At 40.5% G+C, this 20,833-nt stretch overlaps 2 protein-coding genes and 1 non-coding gene across 6 annotated transcripts in view; 2 read left to right on the forward strand and 1 right to left on the reverse strand.

The window, feature by feature from the left end:
- The window catches only part of ALG12 (ALG12 alpha-1,6-mannosyltransferase), a 124,801-nt gene that overhangs the window by 20,952 nt on the left and 83,016 nt on the right, over window positions 1–20,833 (reverse strand). The window contains exon 1 of one of the 4 annotated variants that reach the window (XM_034767307.1): window positions 1,545–1,693. The exons of 1 other annotated variant lie outside the window; for it this stretch is intronic. The gene's annotated coding sequence lies outside the window, so the exon portion shown is untranslated. Of the gene's footprint in view, window positions 1–711; window positions 925–1,544; window positions 1,694–20,833 lie in introns of those variants that run through there. 2 more of the 4 variants (XM_034767286.1, XM_034767277.1) reach the window with 2 other exon arrangements.
- CRELD2 (cysteine rich with EGF like domains 2) lies at window positions 1,128–17,219 on the forward strand. Its single transcript, XM_034767318.1, has 10 exons — window positions 1,128–1,441; window positions 2,269–2,351; window positions 3,400–3,510; window positions 5,112–5,203; window positions 6,620–6,796; window positions 8,214–8,312; window positions 9,316–9,399; window positions 10,767–10,862; window positions 14,389–14,529; window positions 16,620–17,219. The coding sequence occupies exons 1-10, from the start codon at window positions 1,286–1,288 to the stop codon at window positions 16,676–16,678; spliced, it is 1,098 nt and encodes a 365-aa protein (XP_034623209.1). The 5' UTR covers window positions 1,128–1,285; the 3' UTR covers window positions 16,679–17,219.
- LOC117871441 lies at window positions 10,012–10,113 on the forward strand. Its single transcript, XR_004644237.1, has one exon. It is a non-coding gene; the product is annotated as a U6 spliceosomal RNA (small nuclear RNA).

Raw genomic sequence — 20,833 nt, forward strand, 5'->3', positions numbered from 1 at the left:
TTTTGAATGCAATTATATTTGTACATAATTTTGTACATAATTCTACATTTGTTAGTTCAACTTTCATGATAAAGAGATTGCACTACAGTACTTGTATTAGGTGAATTGAAAAATATTATTTCTTTTGTTTTTTACAGTGCAAATATTTGTAATAAAAATAAATATAAAGTCATTTTTTTACCCTGGTTTAATTTTAAATGCATGGCCGGGTGCTTAGATTCCCTACACCCAGCTTCCTCAATGACCCAGTTTAGTCTCCCATGCTGGCAGGGGTGAGACATGTCCAGATGGGCCGCTCGCTGCACATTATTTATTATTACGGCGTGTGCATTCATCGAGCAGCCAGCGCTGCCGTACAGGACTCTTGGCCTCTTCCACGCATTAGTGAAAACCTCCCTCTGCTTCCACTGGGCAGCTCCAGCTCTGCCCCTGGGCGCCTCGCTAGCTGGGCAGCCCCACTCAATCAACTGCAGCGCGCTAAGCGAGTCGGCGGAGCTCGTACACTGTCCCACAGCGACGTGCCTGCCACACGGTCACGCGTGGATAGGACACATCAAACGAATCCCCCTCCTCCTCCTCACAGAGTCCCCTCCCGCCTGCCCTGGAAGCACCGGCGCCGCGCGTGACGGGGTCCCCACGGGGGAGAAGGCTGAGTGTGGAAGGGGTTGCAGACTGGCCAGCTGCCCCCCGTCCCTTGCAGCCGGGGCCAACCTGCCTCCGCAGCCGCCTGAACTCACCACCTACAGCCCGTCAGCCACGTGGCCTCCTCCCACAGGGCGCACGTGACAGCATGGTGTCACCTGACCGTACAAGAGGCTCCAGGCGGCCATGTTGGATTCGGGCAAAGCACAGCAGGCATACAAGCCCCTGTACGCAGCTTCTAACAGAAATGGGCGACTGGTACGAGGTCGCTGCCGGGCTCCTGGCTGCCCGGAATCAAGATGGCCGCTGAGCGTGCAGCCGGACCCGCCCATCGCTCTTTCTCCTGTGGCTTCCTGCCCATCCCCGCCCTGGGCCTACACGTGGGTTCTCATTGGCCCCGAGCGTGGCGAGCTCTGATTGGACCACGTTCCTTCGGGCTCACTGTCTGCTCCAATGGGCGGCGGGGCCGGAGTACGCGTGAAGCTGACGCGGAAATCCGAATGGGGGCAGCAGCTGGGCCCGGCCGGCGTGGCTCGGCTCGGTTCGCTGGTTGCTAGGGTAGCCGAGGGGGCTCGTGTGGCGCTGGCGGTAGCCGGCTCCTGAGCGAGAGGCGGCTGCGCCCCGCTTCCCCCTGCCCCGCGCCATGAAACCCTGTCCCCCTCGCGGCAGTGCGCCGGTGGCCGCGGCGCTGGCGCTGGTGCTGTGCGCCGCCCTGCTGCTGCCCCCTGCCCTGGGCGCCGGGCCGCGGCCCCGCCAGGCCTGCGCCACCTGCCGGGGGATCGCGGACCGCTTCAACCAGGTGGGCAGCGCGGGGGGCGGCCGGGGGAGCCGCAGAGGCGGGCGTCAGCCGGACACGGGGTCCCTGGCCCCGACAGCGGGGCAGGCTCCCAGCCTTGTGTTACCTCCCAGAGCAGAGCCTCGCTCCAGGGGTCCGGGGCGCCTGGCGAGGCAGGGGCGGTCGGTGCCTCACGCTGTACTGGGGCGAGATGCTCAGGTCGCATCTCTTCTTGGGGCTGCTGAGCTAATGGGGTTGAGACTTCAGCAAATGGGGCAGTGGTTCATTCAAGGGCTTCTCCGCCCGGCGTGGTGCGTTAGCTGCGGTAACGAGGCTGCTCCGGCTCTTTGTTGTCACCTTGGGGTGGGTGGGTGGGTGTGTGTGTGTGTACACACTACATGTGGGAAAATATATCCGAGTATTGAGAGAAAATCCCGGCCCCATTGAACTCCATGGCACAACTTCCATTGACTTCAGTGAGGTTGGGATTTCACTCACATTCTCATATGGCAGCCAGGAAATCAATCTTAATAAAAGACTATTCCAGAACCTTATTATGCAAATAACAATCGAGGCACCATGTACTATTGTAATTTACCTTTTTTTCTATATGTCTTCTCCCCTTTACCCTGCTGCCTTTCATCCCTTTGTCTCATATAACATTTGATTGTAAGCTTCAAAATCTTGTTTTACATTTTTGTATGGCACCTATCACAACTTTGCATGTTGTGGAAGTTTATGAATATTGCCTGCCTATTACACTTAAAATGTGATTACTTTTTAATAGTAAAGGTCTAGATGGATAATTGTTTCATAAAACTTATTTTTAAAAAGTATTTTGTCTTCTGTAGGGATTAGCGGATACAGCAAAAAAGAATTTTGGTGGTGGGAACACTGCTTGGGAAGAGAAAACCCTATCCAAGTATGAATCCAGGTACAGTATATCTATGAACGTTTATGACTAAGCCATGCTTCTCATCTGCCATAATGTTATAGCAATCTGTACAAAAGCATAAATATTGAACATATTTTGTAGAATAATAAAATAAAGCTATGTGTTCTTAATGATTTCTGATAAAATGCAACCAATTTGATACTTCCAGGGGTATTAGCAGTTTTTGGTGGCGACTACAGTCCAGTGTTTTAACCCTCAATCTGATTTTTACCAACAATACCAAAAACTAAGCTACATTATCTCATGCTGTTGAAAATCTTGTGAGGTTATTTAGCAATTTATTGAGTGGTGTGTTTTTTTTTTTTTTCCTCTGTCAGAGCTATCATAGGCTTCATTTTAATCCCAAACTGCTGAATCGCTCCCTAAATGCCTGCACTATTGTAGAATGCAGTGTTGTTATAGCATTGTTGGTCCCCGGATATTAGAGAGATAAGGAGAGTGAGGTAATTTCTTTTATTGGACCAACTTTGACAGACAGCAATCCAAAGGTCCAGACTTTCTCCCTGTTTCAGTGCTAGAACAGTTTATGCTTTACCTTCCCATTTCTTGCATATGCAGGATAAAAAACCTGCCAGTCTGAATTGCAGTCTTCTCCCAATCTGCAAATTCAATATTGAATTTTGGTCTCTGGGTAATAAGATGCTAGTGTGAAACTTCTAGATTTGAGTTACTACAAAAGCTGTGGATTTATATTGCTTGTCAATATCTGATTTTATCACAATTAAAATATTGTGGTTGAAAATGTTTTCTCTTTTTCCTTTGCAACCCACTATAATCTATAAATATAATTGGTAAAATTAAAATGGGTCTTGTGATTTTGTTCTTCACTGGTGCTGACTTCTTAGTTGATGATGCAACATTAGCTAACTCTTTATGCTTCTGCGGGGGATGTTTTGTTGCTATATTTGGGAACTGGCCCAAATCACACCACAAAGTGATCATGTAATAAAAGTTAAGAGGTTGGAATCTAGATGATCACATACCATTCTTAAATTAATTTTAAACTTGTAACGTTTTTTACTTTTAGTGAAATCCGTCTTGTAGAGATCATAGAGAACCTGTGTGACAGCAGTAACTTTGAATGCAACAACATGGTAGAAGAGCATGAAGAACATATAGAGAACTGGTGGTTCAAACTGTAGGTAACAAAATCTCTAGTGAGGTCTTTATTTGTGGATAAAATCTAAGACGACAATCCATCGTTACCAAATCCTGTGTCTGATCAATAAGAATAGCTCAGCCTCACTTCCCTTCCCCCCACCCCACGCTACAATAACTCAGTAAGAAGCTGCTATTTTTTTTTCTCTATGGTTACTGCTCAGTTAGGATTATGGAATCAGGGTAAACTGTGGAGAAAGTTCATAGTGTAGCCATGATATTATTCTGAGCTTATGTTATATTTATACTGCACCTTTCATTCCAAAGGCTCTAAAAGCACTTTATTACTCTATATGCAAAGTATTATGAAATGCAGCAATCTCAGGACTGGAAGGTAGCACCTAATCGGCATGCAGTACAGCAATGAGGAAAGGTAGTAATTTAGCTAAGACACCCTGGCAAACCTTTCTTCTTAAAGTATCTTGAGATCTCTATTCAAGTACCTTGAGCAAAAAGACCTAGCTCTTCTTAAATTTTGAAATATAATGCACAATAAATGGCATATTGTTCTGTTTACCTTGGATGGATGAGTTGCTAGATCTATGAAGTTTTCTTGTTGTTTGTCCTAGATGAACATTGCCTTGAAGACAAAGCAGTGTGTTCATACTGCCTCTTTTTTTGTTATTTTCCTGACTTACTAACTCACTGTATAGGAGGTTGATGCTAATGTGAGTCCAGGGATTTAATCACTTGTGAACTTGTAGCACTTTTCTAATAGTCTTTGGTACAATCTGATGGTTTCTGTTACTATTCCCATCCCAATCAATCGTTAAGACTTCTACGTACTACTATAATATAAATAAATAAAAATCATACTCAGTCAGGATGGCTTTGTAGGATTCCATATCTCTCTTCATAATTCCAGATATTTTCTCAATTTACAGGTAAAAAAGTAGCTCCTCTAACTGCCAGTTCTGCCAATTTAACCTGGGATTAGTAGGGCCAATTGTGCTTGTATTACTTCATCATGTACTCCAACATGTCCTTGCAGCCTGCCGCTTCCTGCAGTTCCCATTGGCCACAGTCAACGTCGGCAAAATGTCTTGTGGCTCGCAATCAGCTTATCCTGATGGATCGCATGTGGCCCACAGGCCATAGGTTGCCCACCACTAGTGTAGACTATATTCCATACCTTAGGGAAAAAAATTAGCTTATTGGACTGTTGCCTCACTCTTTACCTTTCCCTTTATTTTTTTTAAATCAGGGGCTATGAAATGAGAGCTACAAAAACTAAACTTTTTCTGTTTATTACACACCTTTCATTATTTAAATAAAGTAATTTGGTTTTGGAATACCATCAGATTCCGGAAGGCTTCCAGCAACTGGTCACTGAATTAAGATAGCTCTTTCCATTGTTGACCGAAAACAATTGTGATCCATTTTAAAATTATTTAATCTGTATGTTTTGATTATTTTTATTCTGTCCTCCAAAACTACACTTCACTTTTTTTATAACAGTGTCAGCCAAGGTGAGAATTGTGTTAAACATGTGTATTTCAAACAGAGTTTTGTTGAGTTGTGTGATGAGCTAGAAACAGGAATCTTTACTCCTTTTAAGAAATGAATGTCTTTATTCTACAGAAAGAAGAAGTATCCTGACTTGTTTAAATGGTTTTGTATAGAAACTACTGAAGTTTGCTGCCCTGCTGGAACATATGGACCAGACTGCCTTGGTATTTCTTTAAAATTAAGAAATATTACAGTAATTTAAAGCCCATGAGCATATTGGCTCTGTTTTATCCAGTCATCTAATGCTTGTCTGTCCTGAACTGCTTTGTAAAAAATAGAATCTTGCTGGAGACGCCATCTGATTTAATGGGGGTCCAGATCAAAAGAGGTGAGAAGGAAGTGGTATCTTGAAGTGGTGGCTAAGCAGGCAGAACCATAACAGTGAGGCAAAAAGAAGGGTTAGTGCCCAGATACTGTGCTGATATTTACAATAACAGTACAGTAAATAGCAAGAAGTATGTGCACATATGGCAGTAGCTAGTGTAACTGAAGGATGGAGCTGCAGTTGAGAGGCCAGAGACAGCAAAGCATCCTGGAGGCTGCTGGGGAAGACTCGGGCAAATCCACAGTTGAGGATCACGTGGAAGGGAGAATAGAAGAAATGGGAGGGAGGCAGCTGAAGAGGTTTAGGAACAGCAGCAGAGGAGGTGAATCTGGGAAAAGAGTAGGAGAAGTAGGTGGGAAGAGGAGTGGGTTAAATCAAAGTGACACTGCATCTCGGAGAGAACTACAGACCTGGCTGAGTGGCAGGCCAAGGCTGCCCTCCAAAGTGATGTCATGGTAATAGGGTTAGCTCAAAAATTGACCTCTCCTATAAGTAGTGCCATTAATACCTGTCTGCAGTTGCAATCTGATCACTCTTCACAATCCAACTGTCTTTTTCTTAGTTGCTAAATAGATGATTATATGAATTCCAAGTTACATGAAATTTATGTCTTCCTGAAACCCAAATTCACTTAAGTGGAATTAACTTAGTCAAAACTCCAGAAAGCAGGTAGCACGGACATAGCTATTTTATATTGGCGCTGGTTGGAGTTGAAACATTTGGATGTGTATGTGCAAAGGATAGGGCTATTCCTCAGTCTAGATCTCTTTGCTACCTTTTTTCAGCAAATCTATTTTCTTAAATCTATTTTTCAAGAAATGATATAAAAAGAAATTCAGCACAACAGGTAAACTCCAGATAACTCCAAAATTCTTATGAAAACCAATCTTTATCTGAAACATATTATTTTAATGTCAGATGTCCCTGAGACATTGATTATTGGTATTGACCTGTATACTGAAGTACAAAAGTAAGACCTTGTCATGGGACTTTTTTTGTTTGTTTGTTTCAAGAGTAGAACACAACTAATGAGAAGGTTCTGCACATGATGTGATCTTCCAGCGTGAAAAATAAATCCCCCCTCACTTTTTATTGGCTAATTTGGGAATGGGTGGGTGGTGGAAGGCTTGGGGTTGGAAGGAGATAGAAAATATTCCTGTTTAGAATTTCAAGGTTTTTTGTTTTGTTTTGTTTTTTTTTCCCCCCCCATCGTAATGAAAAGTTCTAAGTTAGAATGTTTTAACCCTCTTCGTAGCATGTCGCGGTGGATCAGAAAGGCCTTGCCATGAAAATGGTCACTGTGATGGAGATGGCACTAGAGGTGGAGATGGATCATGCAGTTGTAACAGGGAGTACACAGGAGAGTTTTGTCTAGAGTGTGCTGATGGTTATTACAGCATCCTGAAAAATGATACACATTCTGTTTGTGCAGGTAACTAGCATTTGCTTACCTCTTTGTATAACCCTTTGTTAGTCATTAAGAATTCTAATATATTAAATAAAATATCTTAGAAAATCATGCAAATAGAGGATATGAGCTGACAAGAAATGAGGAAAAAAAATCAGAATGGTGAGATTATTGTGTCTTAGTGAGACATATCAGTCATGCACATATACCTTTGTGGTGGAGCATCTGATGATCTGGCAAATCATTCTTCTGAACGTTCTTTGTTTTTTTTTTTGTTAATTTGTTCTGACAGTAATCTTTAAGTAACTTTGTAGCATAATTCAGTTATTAAATGTAACTATTGATTTTAATTGCAGAGATAATACATTAAAATATGTAGCAAATATCCTATGAAATTTTGACCGTAGGTTACCATATAGTGGTCTACATTATAGCCTGTGTAATAGTCTATCCTGGTCACTTAAATGGATTTTGGCTAAAAATATTTTCAAGTCCCATCTAAAACAAAAAACCTCACAGTTGTATAACTTGATTCTAACACTCTAATTTTGCAATTCAGTTCAGAGCAGACTTATTTAGTAGCTTAAAAAACCTGATTGTAGGATTTAACTAAAAATGTTACTTAACATTAACTGAACTATTAGTAGCACTATTTGGCAGTTATAATGCAGTTATGTAGCACTTTTTTTTTTTTCCATCTGACTTGATTCATAGTATGATCTAAAGAAATTTATCCTGTAGTATCAAATCCTAATACTGGATGCATAGCATGTTTCACCAGGCCTTTTGAGGCCAGTACCATCTCAGGTTATTGGATCCTAAAGCAAAATTGGGTGCTAAAAAAAATTAACTTTGCTGATTTAGTAGATATCACTGCTCTGGATTAGTACTAAACTAGTGCCCCAACACTGTGCTAGTGAACAAAGGGTTGCAGGAGTTGCTAGATTTCTGATGAGAGGTGAAATTGGTTCTAACCACTTCCAGTGATCAAATAATCTCACGGCTCTCTTCTCAACACAAGGGTGCCAACCTCTCCGTACTTACTAAGTTCTAATGTGAGTAACTACATTTTGTCACACCTCATGTAGTTAGTTTCACTTGTCTTTATTCTTCATTAAACTTGTGCAAAATACAAAAACAAAAATTCCAGCTTGTTGTATAGTATTGCTAGTTAAAGTGCTTGCTCTCTTCCACTCTATAGGTAGTCAGATTTTGGTAGTGGGTGAATGGAAGTGTGTGGGGTTAAAAATAAAATAATATATATGATGTTTATAAAAACTCAGATTTTATTCTGAAGAATAATATTTATATATTAATGTGATCAGGTAGTTTCTGGTCAATCCTAGTATTTGGTTGCCTGAAGACTTAAACTTTGAAAGAAAATCTAATTTGTTTAAAGCATAAGTTAATGTAGCTCTGACTGCTCAAAATCTCTTTCCAGCTTGCCATGATGCTTGTAAAACTTGCACTGGCTCAACTGACAAAGACTGCAAGGATTGTAAAGAGGGCTGGATCAAAAATGAGGAAGAAACCTGTGTGGGTAAGCAAGGCCTTGTCCACAGTAACACATAAATAATCCTGTATTGTACTTTCCTCTTCAATCTTGTATCTTTAACAACACCTAGAACACTTTGCTGGCTTGGTAATATGGGAGCAGCAAAAGTAGAAGTGTTCTAGTGAAGTAGAAGTGACTGTCTGAATATTGCAAGTTACATACAGTAGAACCTTAGTGTTACGAACACCTTGGGAATGGAGGTTGTTCAAAACTCTTAGATGTTTGTAACTCTGAACAAAATATTATGGTTGTTCTTTCAAAAGTTTACAGCTGAACATTGACTTAATACAGCTTTGAAACTTTACTATGCAGAAGGAAAATACTGCTTTTAGCCATCTTAATTTAAATGAAACAAGCACAGAAACAATTTCCTTACCTTGTCAAATCTTTTTTTAATTTTCCCTTTGTTTTTTAGTAATTTACATTTAATACAGTGTTGTACTGTATTAGCTTTTTTTTTTTTTGTCTCTGCTGCTGCCTGATTGCGTACTTCTGGTTCCAAATGAGATGTGTGGTTGACCGATCAGTTCATAACTCGGGTTCGTAACTCTGAAGTTCTACTGTAGTGTTTATGTGACTAGTGTTGGAGAATGCATACCTCCAAGTGTTAGACTTGGAAACACATCAGGATGTGAGGTTTTCTCAATCTCAGTTGCTTTTTATTTAACTTGAAATCATTCCAGTCTGATGTGTCTGTCTTACTGCTGCTCTAAGCAGAATGAAGCTTCATTAGTACTTGAGTGTCAAATATACATTTTCAAGTTGGGCAAATTAATACTGGGCACTGAATGCTTTTTGCTTTCAGGACAATTTGCAACCCCATTGGATGGGAGGCTATGGGAGTCTTTCTATTGACTTTACAGGACTTGGATCATGACCTGTATAAAGTAGTTCTTCAAGGATGTTGAAGATTAACACTTAAACGTTATGCTAACTGTTAATCACATTCAACAGTTGTAGATAACCTGTGTCATTTCTTATGTTTCAGATGTGGATGAATGTGCTGTAGAGGCTTCTCCTTGCAAAGATGATCAGTACTGTCTAAACACAAATGGATCTTTTATATGCAAAGGTTTCCTTTCAGTTACCTTAACATTTAAAATAATATTTGATCTATATAGAATGGAACAAATTCTGTTACTTTCTTCTGCTAGACAAACGTGACTAATACTATTGCTTCAAAAATACCCATATTAATTTAACTATAATATTGTTCTGTCCTAACCACAAGTTAGAATAAGAGAACTTGCTGTTTGTGTCCTGTTCCTTTTTTCATATTTCATTTGAGGGACGTTTGTATAATTGACATCATCTGTAGTGTCTTGAAGTTTGTCGCTGGTGTTCAGAATCTGAATGTATTAGTAATGACACATACTGCAATTTTGTAACAACCTTGTCTACATCACCATTATAAATCAACTTTGTTTATAAGACACTTAAAGCCTCTTATAGTATTTGCAGCAGTAAATGATGATATAGTTACACCTAGAGTACCATTAATTATTTTCAGCTTTTCCTTGCTTATAGCTTTCTGAAACTTTCTTTATTGATCAAACTTTCTGTGCTTGGTTTCAACGTAAAGTGGACTCTTCTGGAATGCTTGAAGAAAACTAAATGTATATAATTTTTTCCGTTTCACAAAATCGTCACAATGTAAACTAATGTACTGTTGCCATGTTAAACCCTCACTGCAGAAAACTGGCTATAAATTGTAACGATACAGAGGAGATTACCATGGCCCCTGCACAAGGATGACACGCAAATTCATGGAGCATTCCATATTTAGGGGGGAGAGATAGCTCAGTGGTTTGAGCATTGGCCTGCTAAACCCAGGGTTGTGAGTTCAATCCTTGAGGGGGCCATCTGGGGCAAAAATCTGTCTGGGGATTGGTCTTGCTTTGAGCAGGGGGTTGGATTAGATGACCTCCTGAGGTCCCTTCCAACACTGAGATTCTATAATTCTAAATAGTAGTATAAACTATTCAGCTTACTAATGGGTAACTGCCACTGCCCACAAGGAATGTTTAAATGTTAATATTAACCAGCACAGGCAGTTCCTTTTCATATTCTTTGTTTTGTTTTTAAATCAAGGAAGCTGAATTACCCTCCTCCCCAAAATCCAAATTGAAGATTACAAAATTAAATGCACAACAGTGAAGAAACTAATTTGGAGCTCATCAGGGGGTGTCCTATTGTTCAGTTAAGCACCCTTATAATAGTGCCCAGTCCTGATTGGGGGGAGATGGGGAGGGGACTATAGGTGGTTTCATGTTGAACATGTGAACAAGGTAGTGTTATTTTGTGAACTATAATTTCTTTCACTCTTCCCCCCCCCCACACACACACTGATGTAAATTTGTGATATTAAGTTCAAGATGCAGTCTTTTCTGTTTACAGCTCATCTGCATTCCAGTATTCATTAATGGTGTTTTGTTTTAGCATGCGATATTAGCTGCGTAGGCTGCACAGGAGAAGGTCCTGGCAAATGTAAAAACTGCTTGCCTGGATACACAATGGAAGATGAAAAGTGTACAGGTTAGTTGAACTTTTGAGTTACTCTTAATGTACTGTAGTGCACTTGTTGGATCAACATATGTTCCAAAAGCTGGAATATAAGATGGGTTATTGCTGAGTGTCTCTTTAATGTTAGTCTGTTAGAGCTTCAGGTCTGCAAATGTTTCAAAATGTTTTATAAAATAAAAAGCTCAGCAGTCCACTGGTTTTAGGTAACAATAGAGATCCCTTCTAATATTCACAAAAAGAACAGGAGTACTTGTGGCACCTTAGAGACTAACAAATTTAGTAGAGCATAAGCTTTCGTGGACTACAGCCCACCTCTTCGGATGCATATAGAGTGGAATAAATATTGAGGGAGCGCGCACACACACACACACACACACACACCACACACACACCCCCCATAAACAGGTGGGAGTTGTCTTACCAACTCTGAGAGGCCAATTAAGTAAGAGGGGAAAAAAAACTTTTGAAGTGATAATCAAGCTAGCCCAGTACAGACAGTTTGATAAGAAGTGTGAGAATACTTACAAGGGGAGATAGAATCAATGTTTGTAATGGCTCAGTCATTCCCAGTCCTTAATCAACTCAGGATTGAATGTGTTTAGTTTGCATATCAATTCCAGCTCAGCAGTCTCTTGTTGGAGTCTGTTTTTGAAGTTTTTCTGTTATAAGATAGCCACCCGCAGGTCTGTCATAGAATGGCCAGACAGGTTAAAGTGTTCTCCCACTGGTTTTTGAGTATTATGATTCCTGATGTCAGATTTGTGTCCATTAATTCTTTTGCGGAGAGACTGTCCGGTTTGGCCAGTTTACATGGCAGAGGGCATTGCTGGCACATGATGGCATATATCACATTGGTAGATGTGCAGGTGAACGAGCCCCTGATGGTATGGCTGATGTGATTAGGTCCTATGATGATGTCACTTGAATAGATATGTGGACAGAGTTGGCACCGGGTTTTGTTACAAGGATAGGTTCCTGGGTCAGTGGTTTTGTTCAGTGATGTGTGGTTGCTGGTGAGTATTTGCTTTAGGTTGGGGGGTTGTCTGTAAGCGAGGACTAGTCTGTCTCCCAAGATCTGTGAGAGTAAAGGATCATCTTTCAGGATAGGTTGTAGATCTCTGATGATGCACTGGAGAGGTTTTAGTTGGGGGCTGAAGGTGACAGCTAGTGGTGTTCTGTTATTTTCTTTGTTGGGCCTGTCTTGTAGGAGGTGACTTCTGGGTACTCGTCTGGCTCTGTCAATCTGTTTTTTCACTTCAGCAGGTGGTTATTGTAATTTTAAGAATGCTTGATAGAGATCTTGTAGGTGCTTGCCTCTATCTGAGGGATTGGAGCAAATGCGGTTATATCTTAGAGCTTGGCTGTAGACAATGGATCGTGTGGTGTGTCCTGGATGGAAGCTGGAGGCATGTAAATAAGTGTAGCGGTCAGTAGGTTTCCGGTATAGGGTGGTATTTATGTGACCATCGCTTGTTAGCACAGTAGTGTCCAGGAAGTGGACCGCTTGTGTGGATTGATCTAGGCTGAGGTTGATGGTGGGATGGAAATTATTGAAATCATGGCGAAATTCCTCAAGGGCTTCTTTTCCATAGGTTCAGATGATGAAGATGTCATCAATGTAGCGCAAGTAGAGTAGGGGCGTTAGGGGATGAGAGCTAAGGAAGCGTTGTTCTAAGTCAGCCATAAAAATGTTGGCATATTGTGGGGCCATGCGGGTACCCATAGCAGTGCTGCTGACTTATATAAGGTATATATTGTCCCCAAATGTGAAATAGTAGCCACCCGCAGGTCTGACAATCTTACAACAGAAAAACTTCAAAAACAGACTCCAACGAGAGACTGCTGAGCTGGAATTGATATGCAAACTAGATACAATCAACTCAGGATTGAATAAGGACTGGGAATGGCTGAGCCATTACAAACATTGAATCTATCTCCCCTTGTAAGTATTCTCACACTTCTTATCAAACTGTCTGTACTGGGCTAGCTTGATTATCACTTCAAAAGTTTTTTTTCCTCTTACTTAATTGGCCTCTCAGAGTTGGTAAGACAACTCCCAAATGTTTATGCTCTCTGTATGTGTGTATATATACCTCCTCAATATTTATTCCACTCTATATGCATCTGAAGAAGTGGGCTGTAGTCCACGAAAGCTTATGCTCTAATAAATTTGTTAGTCTCTAAGGTGCCACAAGTACTCCTGTTTTTTTTGCGGATACAGACTAACACGGCTGCTACTCTGAAACTTCTAATATTCAGACTCTCTGCATATGGCTAAACTGATCTACAGCAAGGCCTAAAAAGACTAGACACTGCTACACAGGGGGAAAAGGTATTGCATTTAACACTTAAGGTTTGTTCCTGGTATATCCATTATAGTGACAAGATAACTCATTCAGGAGAGTCAAACATATAGTCGTCATGATTTCTGACCTGAATTACTGTACATGCTCATGTTCTGCAGACTCTAAGCTTTAATTTTTATTAAAGGGAAGCTTGCAAATGTGAACAGTGTAGTTTGTCATGTCTTCCAGAGTTAGCAGGCAGTCTGAAACAATGCTGCAGACATGTGGACTCTGTCTCCTTTTAATCTAATTAGAGTGGCAACTCTGAAGCCCCAGGACGATACTTCAGTGTCAACATTAATTATTTCATTGGTGGTTATTTTAGCATTGGGAAAAGGGATGGAGTGAAGCCCTTGAGGGGTGGAAATGGGAGTTGCTGTGGAGAAGGAAATTTGGAGAGAAGAACAGAGGACACACAAAGAGGGAGCAAAACAGTGGAGGGAAGATAAAAAACAGGCAGAAGTATCTATGGCCTAAAGAGGAGCATTTTCTTACTGAATGTGACCATATGGTACTGAAAAAATAGTTTACTACACAAAGCCTCTAATCTCCCCTCGATGTCTGTGCAAATCTTCAACTGACATCTGTGAGATTTGCTGTATATTGAGACGAGTACAAAGTCCTGATCTTATCCCACCCCATGAACTACAATCAAACATGGAATCAGCACACTCCTCCCAATGAGTTTGACACGTCTGTCTGAAGTCAGCGGACTCAAGACAGGTTACTCTGACAGAAGTCAAAACTGGGGGCAGCATTTCTGCCGCCTTCAGTACTGAGGAGCAGTAAATAAATAAATACTAGAAGTGCCTTGACATCCACAGAGGAAGAGAGCAATGTTTGTCTTCCCTTGTTGATATAGCTATAGGGATAGCTCAGTGGTTTGAGCATTGGCCTGTCAAACCCAGGATTGTGAGTTCAATCCTTGAGGGGGCCACTTAGGGGTTTGGGGCAAAAATCAGTACTTGGTCCTGCTAGTGAAGGCAGGGGGCTGGACTCTATGACCTTTCAAGGTCCCTTCCAGCTCTATGAGATAGGTATATCTCCATATATTATTATTAAATATGTCTTGAAAGTTCTTTGCAAACCCCCTATGTAGCTGATTGTTGGATACTTTCATGGAACTGGGTGCTAGTAGTTTTCACTATAAATGAAACAATTGCTTTTTTTAAAGCAGTTAATTTCTTTTTTAGATATTGATGAGTGTAACCTTGCTGAAAAAATGTGTTTAAGAGAAAATGAAGACTGTATTAATACCCCTGGCAGTTACAAATGTGTCTGTTCAGAAAGCTTTGAAGAAAAAGATGGTATTTGTGTTCAGTCTGGAAAAACAGGTGAGTGACTTAAAAAAAAAGGCCCTTAAACTAAAAGTACTTGTACAGCATGCCTAACATATCAGGCTTACAAGCTGTGAATATTCTACAGCTTTGTCACTATATTTGTTCTGAGAGTATCCAGTCACTTCCACTTTCTCATCTGTGGGTGCATGTATACACACATCCATCAACCCTTAATGTAGGCCTCCTATTTTAATGTCTTTAATTTTAAGTTGTTTGTGGGTAGAGGAGTCATTCCCAGACAGGAAGTATCAGTATTTAATTTTATTGTCCTACTGGTCCTCCACCTTTTGATAGTACGTTTCATTCTACTACTTTTTATTTTTGTTGTCCCCTTTGGAGAGAGCCTCTCTTGTGTAAGGTGTCAAAAAAATCCATACCAGGGTCTTTCATATTGTTAAACTGGAGGGGATTCAGAAAAGAGCTACAAGAATTTGTGGCCTGGAGAAAACACTTTACAATGAGAGACTTAATGATATCAATCCATGAAGTTCAAAGAGAAGACTCTGGGGGAACTTAATCTGAATCTGGAAATACCTACATAAGGAGAAGATATCTTATACTTGAGAGCTCTTTATTTTGGCAGACAAAGGCATAATTAGATCCAGTGGTTAGAAGTTAAAGCTAGAAAATGCAAATTTGAAATAGGGTGCAAATTTTTAGGTCAGGGAAATTAACTACTGGAACAGATCACTAATGTATGTTACATATCTGTCACTTGAAACAGTGGTTCTCAACAAGGGTTACGTGTACCCTTGGGGGTACACAGAGGTCTTCTTGGGGGTACATTAACTCATCCAGATATTTGTCTAGTTTTATAATAAGTTACATAAAAAGCACTAGTGAAATCAGTACAAATTGGAATTTCATACAATGACTTGTTTATACTGCTCTATATACAATACACTGAAATATAAGTACAATATTTATATTCCAATTGCTTTATTTTATAATTATATGGTAAAAATGAGAAAGTCAGCAATTTTTCAGTAATAGTGTGCTGTGACACTTCTGTATTTTAGTATGATTTTGTAAGCAAGTAGTTTAAGTGAGGTGAAATTTGGGGTACACATGACAAATCAGACTTCTGAAAGGGGAACAGTAGTCTGGAAAGGTTGAGAGCCACTGAAAAGATGCTTTAATTTGACCACGTTATTGAGCTTGATGCCAGCATTACTGGATGGAAATATATGACCTGTAATATGGGGGAGCTGACAGTCACACTAAGTGGTGATGGTCCCTGTTGATTTTTAATCTATTAGTCCATGTGAGCCATATTGTGCAGAAGCCCCCCCCTTAACTCCTTAACCCTTCCCAAGGTCATGAAGGATGAGCTATGCTTCCTTTCAGTATAATTTTCACTAAATAGCTAAGTTAGTCACACATGTGTGCAGTCTTAACTGTGTTCTCTGTGTCCGACCCACAACCCACTAAAATCAGTAGAAATATTCTCATTTACTTTAGTGGGCTTTGGATCAGGTATTTTGAGTTTAACAAAGAATACAGATGTATTCCATGTTCACAATGTGAATTAATGGGGTTATAACTCTGAATGTCACCAGACTGTTCAAAAGGCACTTCTCCTTATTTCCATGTTAAGTGTCAGTCTCCTACACATCTGTTTGGGATATAGGTGCAAGAGTTTTTTGTTTTAATTGGAAGAGGGTGTCTCTCCTCGTTACCAAAATACCTGAATTGCTTATTCTTAAACTTAAGTCAGAATTATAATACTCTGAAAACAAAGGCTTAAAATGGAAAAAGCTATGCTACTGCTATTGTGATTGCTTCTGCTATAAGTGTATTCTAATTAAGTCCTTTGGAACGTATATGATATAGAAACACTGGCTCAAGTAAGCATAGGATATGTAGCCTGGAACCAATTTACAAAGCTAAGACCAGGAGACTAATGCAAGCAGGCCTCTCCCCAGTATGACTTGACACATGTTGCTGGTTCTTTCTTGATGGATACTCTTGGGTAGTTTCTCTTAACACAGTAAGTTCCCAGGGTCAAAAGGTGACAAATATGGTGGTACTTATTGTAAAAAATGTAATTAGAGGCTTTATTCTAAGTGAGACCCTTCTTACAGGAGAAGAAGTAGAGACATTGGCAACTGCACCTCCATCTGCTGGACATGAGGATTTATGATCTGCATTCCAAAGCAAGACATTAATATCTACGCTTTAAATTATTGGACTGAAGTGCTGTTTACCTGATGTACTGTGGAAATGGTGTTGAATATTCAGGTTGCCGGTATGATTATTTTAGAAACAGATAGTGATGAATTGCCCTCCCAGCTGCATTTCTTCATTGACTTAAATAAATGCCACTTTTATACAGGTTTAATAAAACCCTCAAACTATGAACCTCACTCTAGATGGATAAAGTATAGAATTTGTTTGAATTGGTGTAATTGATTTAAAAACAGTTTATTCTTAAGCAAACTGCCTATTTCTCTTTCTAGCATCTATTAGGAATGATCATCCTTTTAGAAAGGCTTAAGTTTATGCTGAACTTCATAATTCAAACAAAATGGACTGACCATCTGGGGACTTCTGCCATGAATATTTTTTCTATACTAGAATTTGGCTTTTAGAAACTGTAAAAGGGAGTCTTTTTGGAAAACTCTTGTCTTAAATGAAAGCTGAATGCCTAATATTGCATTCAATAAAGATTTATTTTGACTGGTGTGTGTCTCAAGTTGCAGAATATCTTCACGCTCTGCTTTAAATGTACGTTACAGGGGAAAGTAGATGAAAGGAGAAAGATTACTTTGCAGTTTCAGTAATGGGAGAAAAGTGCTCTCACTATCTGAGCAAACTTAGTGGCATGTTTCTTCAGAAAGTTGTCTACAAAACCAGATGAGTTCAAATTTCTCCTAAATAAAGCGATTACGTTAAATGTACTAGATGTTGTACCTACCCAAGGCATAGTCCCTGCACTAAAGAGGTCATAGTTGTAAGCAGCTGCCTCTTTGGGGGTTGCTTGAAATCTATGTTTTCACTAGATACTACAAAGGCAAAACAGTAACTACTCTGCTGGTGTGTATACAGTGCACAATATATTAGTATCTTGCCAATGACAAAACAATGGGTTATATTGAAACTAATATTACTATTTGTATTAATTCTTCCTTTGGCAGTCTTGTCTTTAGTGAATTGTACCAGGTACAGTTTAAGTATGTAAGTATTTGAACTTTTCCATGTGCCAACTGATGTAAAAAATCATCTTTAACAATGAGCTTGACAGTGCTAGCGTCTTCAAAAATAGTGGCATGAGTTTATATACTGAAACTCAGCATATGGTAGCACAAACATTGAAAATGAAGCTTGTGTTGTTGTGGTTTTTTTTTTTTGTTACACATAAGTGAAGTTTTTTAACTGAGGTAGTGCTACCATTGACTGCTCTTGGGGGAAAAACCAGTTCAGCCACTGGATTTCTAGAGCATCAGAACTGCTTTTACCCTGAGTCCCAGAAAAGAATCAATGACTGTATCTTCCTATTGACAAAATGAAATAAGTTGCATTCTTAGGAAGGACTAGTGGGGGGGAAAAAGTGAAGGTAGAACTAGACATAAACTAAACTTTTAGATTTTGGGTTTACCTTATGTTGCCACTGTGCTCCAAAAGCTGCCACTTTACAAAACTTAATACATTGGACAAAAGCAAGAATGATTAGAGCAATGACTAAGGAAGATAATCTTAGGAGCTACATCCTCGAGCAAGCTGAGAAGCAAGGTCATGTTCCCAGTAAGCAAGCTGGGAGATAATTAGAGCCTCAGCAGGAGCACTAGCTGTAGCAACAGAAGAAAAACTATCTCGGGTCTTGTCTACATTGCAGAGTGTTAGTGCCAAAAGCAGTTAAAGGTGTATACCCTGCAGTGCCACTTTTGGCAACAAAACAAAACTAACTTGGTGAGAGGTATAAAGCTTTTTGCAGCAAACTTAAAGTGACAAAGCACCAGTGTAAACACTGCTGTTCATTATATTACCATAACTGGCCTCCCCCAGTATCCTACAATGACCACTCTGCTCACTGTTTTGAACTCGGCTGCACTGCACTCATGCGTCCTTCCCCTTTCAAAGCTCCATGAAGTTCTGAGAGCTGAGCACGCTGCTCAGGTACCAAAGAGCAAATCATTAATGTGGAATTCTCAGAAGACAGGATACTGGGCTGGATGGACATAAGAATGGCCATACTGGGTTAGACCAAAGGTCCATCCAGCCCAGTCTGCTGACAGTGGCCAATGCCAGGTGCCCCAGAGGGAGTGAACCTAACAAGTAGAGATCAAGTGATCTCTCTTCTGCCATCCATCTCCACCCTCTGAAAGAGACTAGGGACACCATTCTTTACCCATTCTGGCTAATAGCCATTAATGGACTTAACCATCATGAATTTATCTAGTTCTCTTTTAAACCCGGTTATAGTCTTAGCCTTCACAATCTTCTCAGGCTAGGAGTTCCACAGGTTGACTGTGTGAAGAACAACTTCCTTTTATTTGTTTTAAACCTGCTGCTCATTAATTTCATTTGATAGCCCCTAATTCTTATATCATGGGAACAAGTAAATAACTTTTCCTTATTCACTTTCTCCACATCACTCATGATTTTATATACCTCTATCATATCCCCCTCTTAGTCTCCTCTTTTCCAAGCTGAAAAGTCCTAGCCTCTTTAGTCTCTCCTCATATGGGACTTGTTCCAAACCCCTAATCATTTTAGTTGCCCTTTTCTAATGCCAGTATATCTTTTTTGAAATGGGGAGACCACATCTGTATGCAGTATTCAAGATGCGGACGTACAATGGATTTATATAAGGCAATAAGATATTCTCCGTCTTATTCTCTATCCCTTTTTTAATGATTCCTAACATCCTGTTTGCTTTTTTGACTGCCACTGCACACCATGTGGACATCTTCAGGGAACTATCCACAATAACTCCAAGATCTCTGTCCTGATTAGTTGTAGCTAAATTAGCCCCCGTCATATTGTATGTATAGTTGGTTATTTTTCTCCAGTGTGCATTACTTTACATTTATCCACATTAAATTTCATTTGCCGTTTTGTTGCCCAGTCACTTAGTTTTGTGAGATCTTTTTGAAGTTTTGCACAGTCTGCTTTGATCTTAACTATCTTGAGCAGTTTAGTACTGTCTGCAAACTTTGCCACCTCACTGTTTACCATTGGTCTAACCCAGTATGGCTGTGCTTATGTTCTTATAAAAATGGGTGACGGGCTGGATGACAGCATGCTGACACACTCATTCTCCCCCAACACAAATACACAATCCCTGTCACACCCTCTATCCCCCTTCAATTGAAAAGCGACAATCTCGTAGGATGCCCATGGAATGATGGGATTGAGAAACGTGCATCATGTGACTTTACTTGCCCCATGAGGCATTGCAAACACTTCCCAAAGCACCCTGCGCCCAATTGCACAGTGGGATAGCTAGTGCGGATGCGCTCTACTGCCACAAGAAGCATAGTGGGACATGCAACAGTGGTTTTATTAAAGTGCATAACTTTTGGCGACAAAACTGCAGTGTAGACATAACCACAAAAACATGAAGGAAAAAGTAGCAGTAGTGTACATTGCCTGCCTTTGGGGGAAGTGGGGTGGGAGAGACATAAAGATGACCCAACCTTTGGGCTTTATTTCAGGCAGGCTGGAGGATTGTCAACAGTGATAAAGAAGGTTAGAGGGTTTGGGAGGGAAAATGCCCCTGCCAAATTCTATGTTAAGTTCAAGGTTATGACAGATAGACTGCGGTGGGATTGAATGGAGGGAGACCAGTCAGTGTTGGACTAATTTTTGCGGGGACAGAAGCTGAAGCCAGGGCACCCAGAAACAGTATAAAGGAAGGAGAGGAGGTGACGACAAGAGCCTTGTGGGACCTCCTTGGATAAAGGGGGTAAAACCTACTAAAAAATGGTGGAAGGGAAAGCTGAAAGGAGGGGTTTGAGTGTGGCAGAGAGAGGTCATGGACACAGCCTGAAAGATTGGTGGAGGCAAAAATGAGGAGAGTAGCACTGAAAAAGATGAGGTGATGGAATGAATAAACTACTTTGAGTGATTAGCATCCTGTAAAACAGCGGTTCTCAAACTTTTGTACTGGTAACCCCTTTCACATAGCAAGCCCTTGAGTGTGAACCCCCCTTATAAATTAAAACTTTTTTTTTATATTTAACATTATTATAAATGCTGGAGGTGAAGCGGGGTTCGGGGGTGGAGGCTGATAGCTTGTGACCCCCCCCTATGTAATAACCTTGCAACCCCTTGAGGGGTCCAAACCCCCAGTTTG

Source organism: Trachemys scripta, chromosome 1 (genome assembly GCF_013100865.1).
Source record: "Trachemys scripta elegans isolate TJP31775 chromosome 1, CAS_Tse_1.0, whole genome shotgun sequence".
Lineage (NCBI taxonomy): Eukaryota > Metazoa > Chordata > Testudines > Emydidae > Trachemys > Trachemys scripta.

Bases quoted from the DNA above. Each gene is read 5' to 3' on its own strand.
- CRELD2 (XM_034767318.1), top strand. From the start codon at position 1,286: ATGAAACCCTGTCCCCCTCGCGGCAGTGCGCCGGTGGCCGCGGCGCTG. The intron at 3,511-5,111 runs GTAGGTAACAAA...TTTATTCTACAG, and splicing joins GAGAACTGGTGGTTCAAACT to AAAGAAGAAGTATCCTGACT. The intron at 8,313-9,315 runs GTAAGCAAGGCC...CTTATGTTTCAG, and splicing joins TGAGGAAGAAACCTGTGTGG to ATGTGGATGAATGTGCTGTA.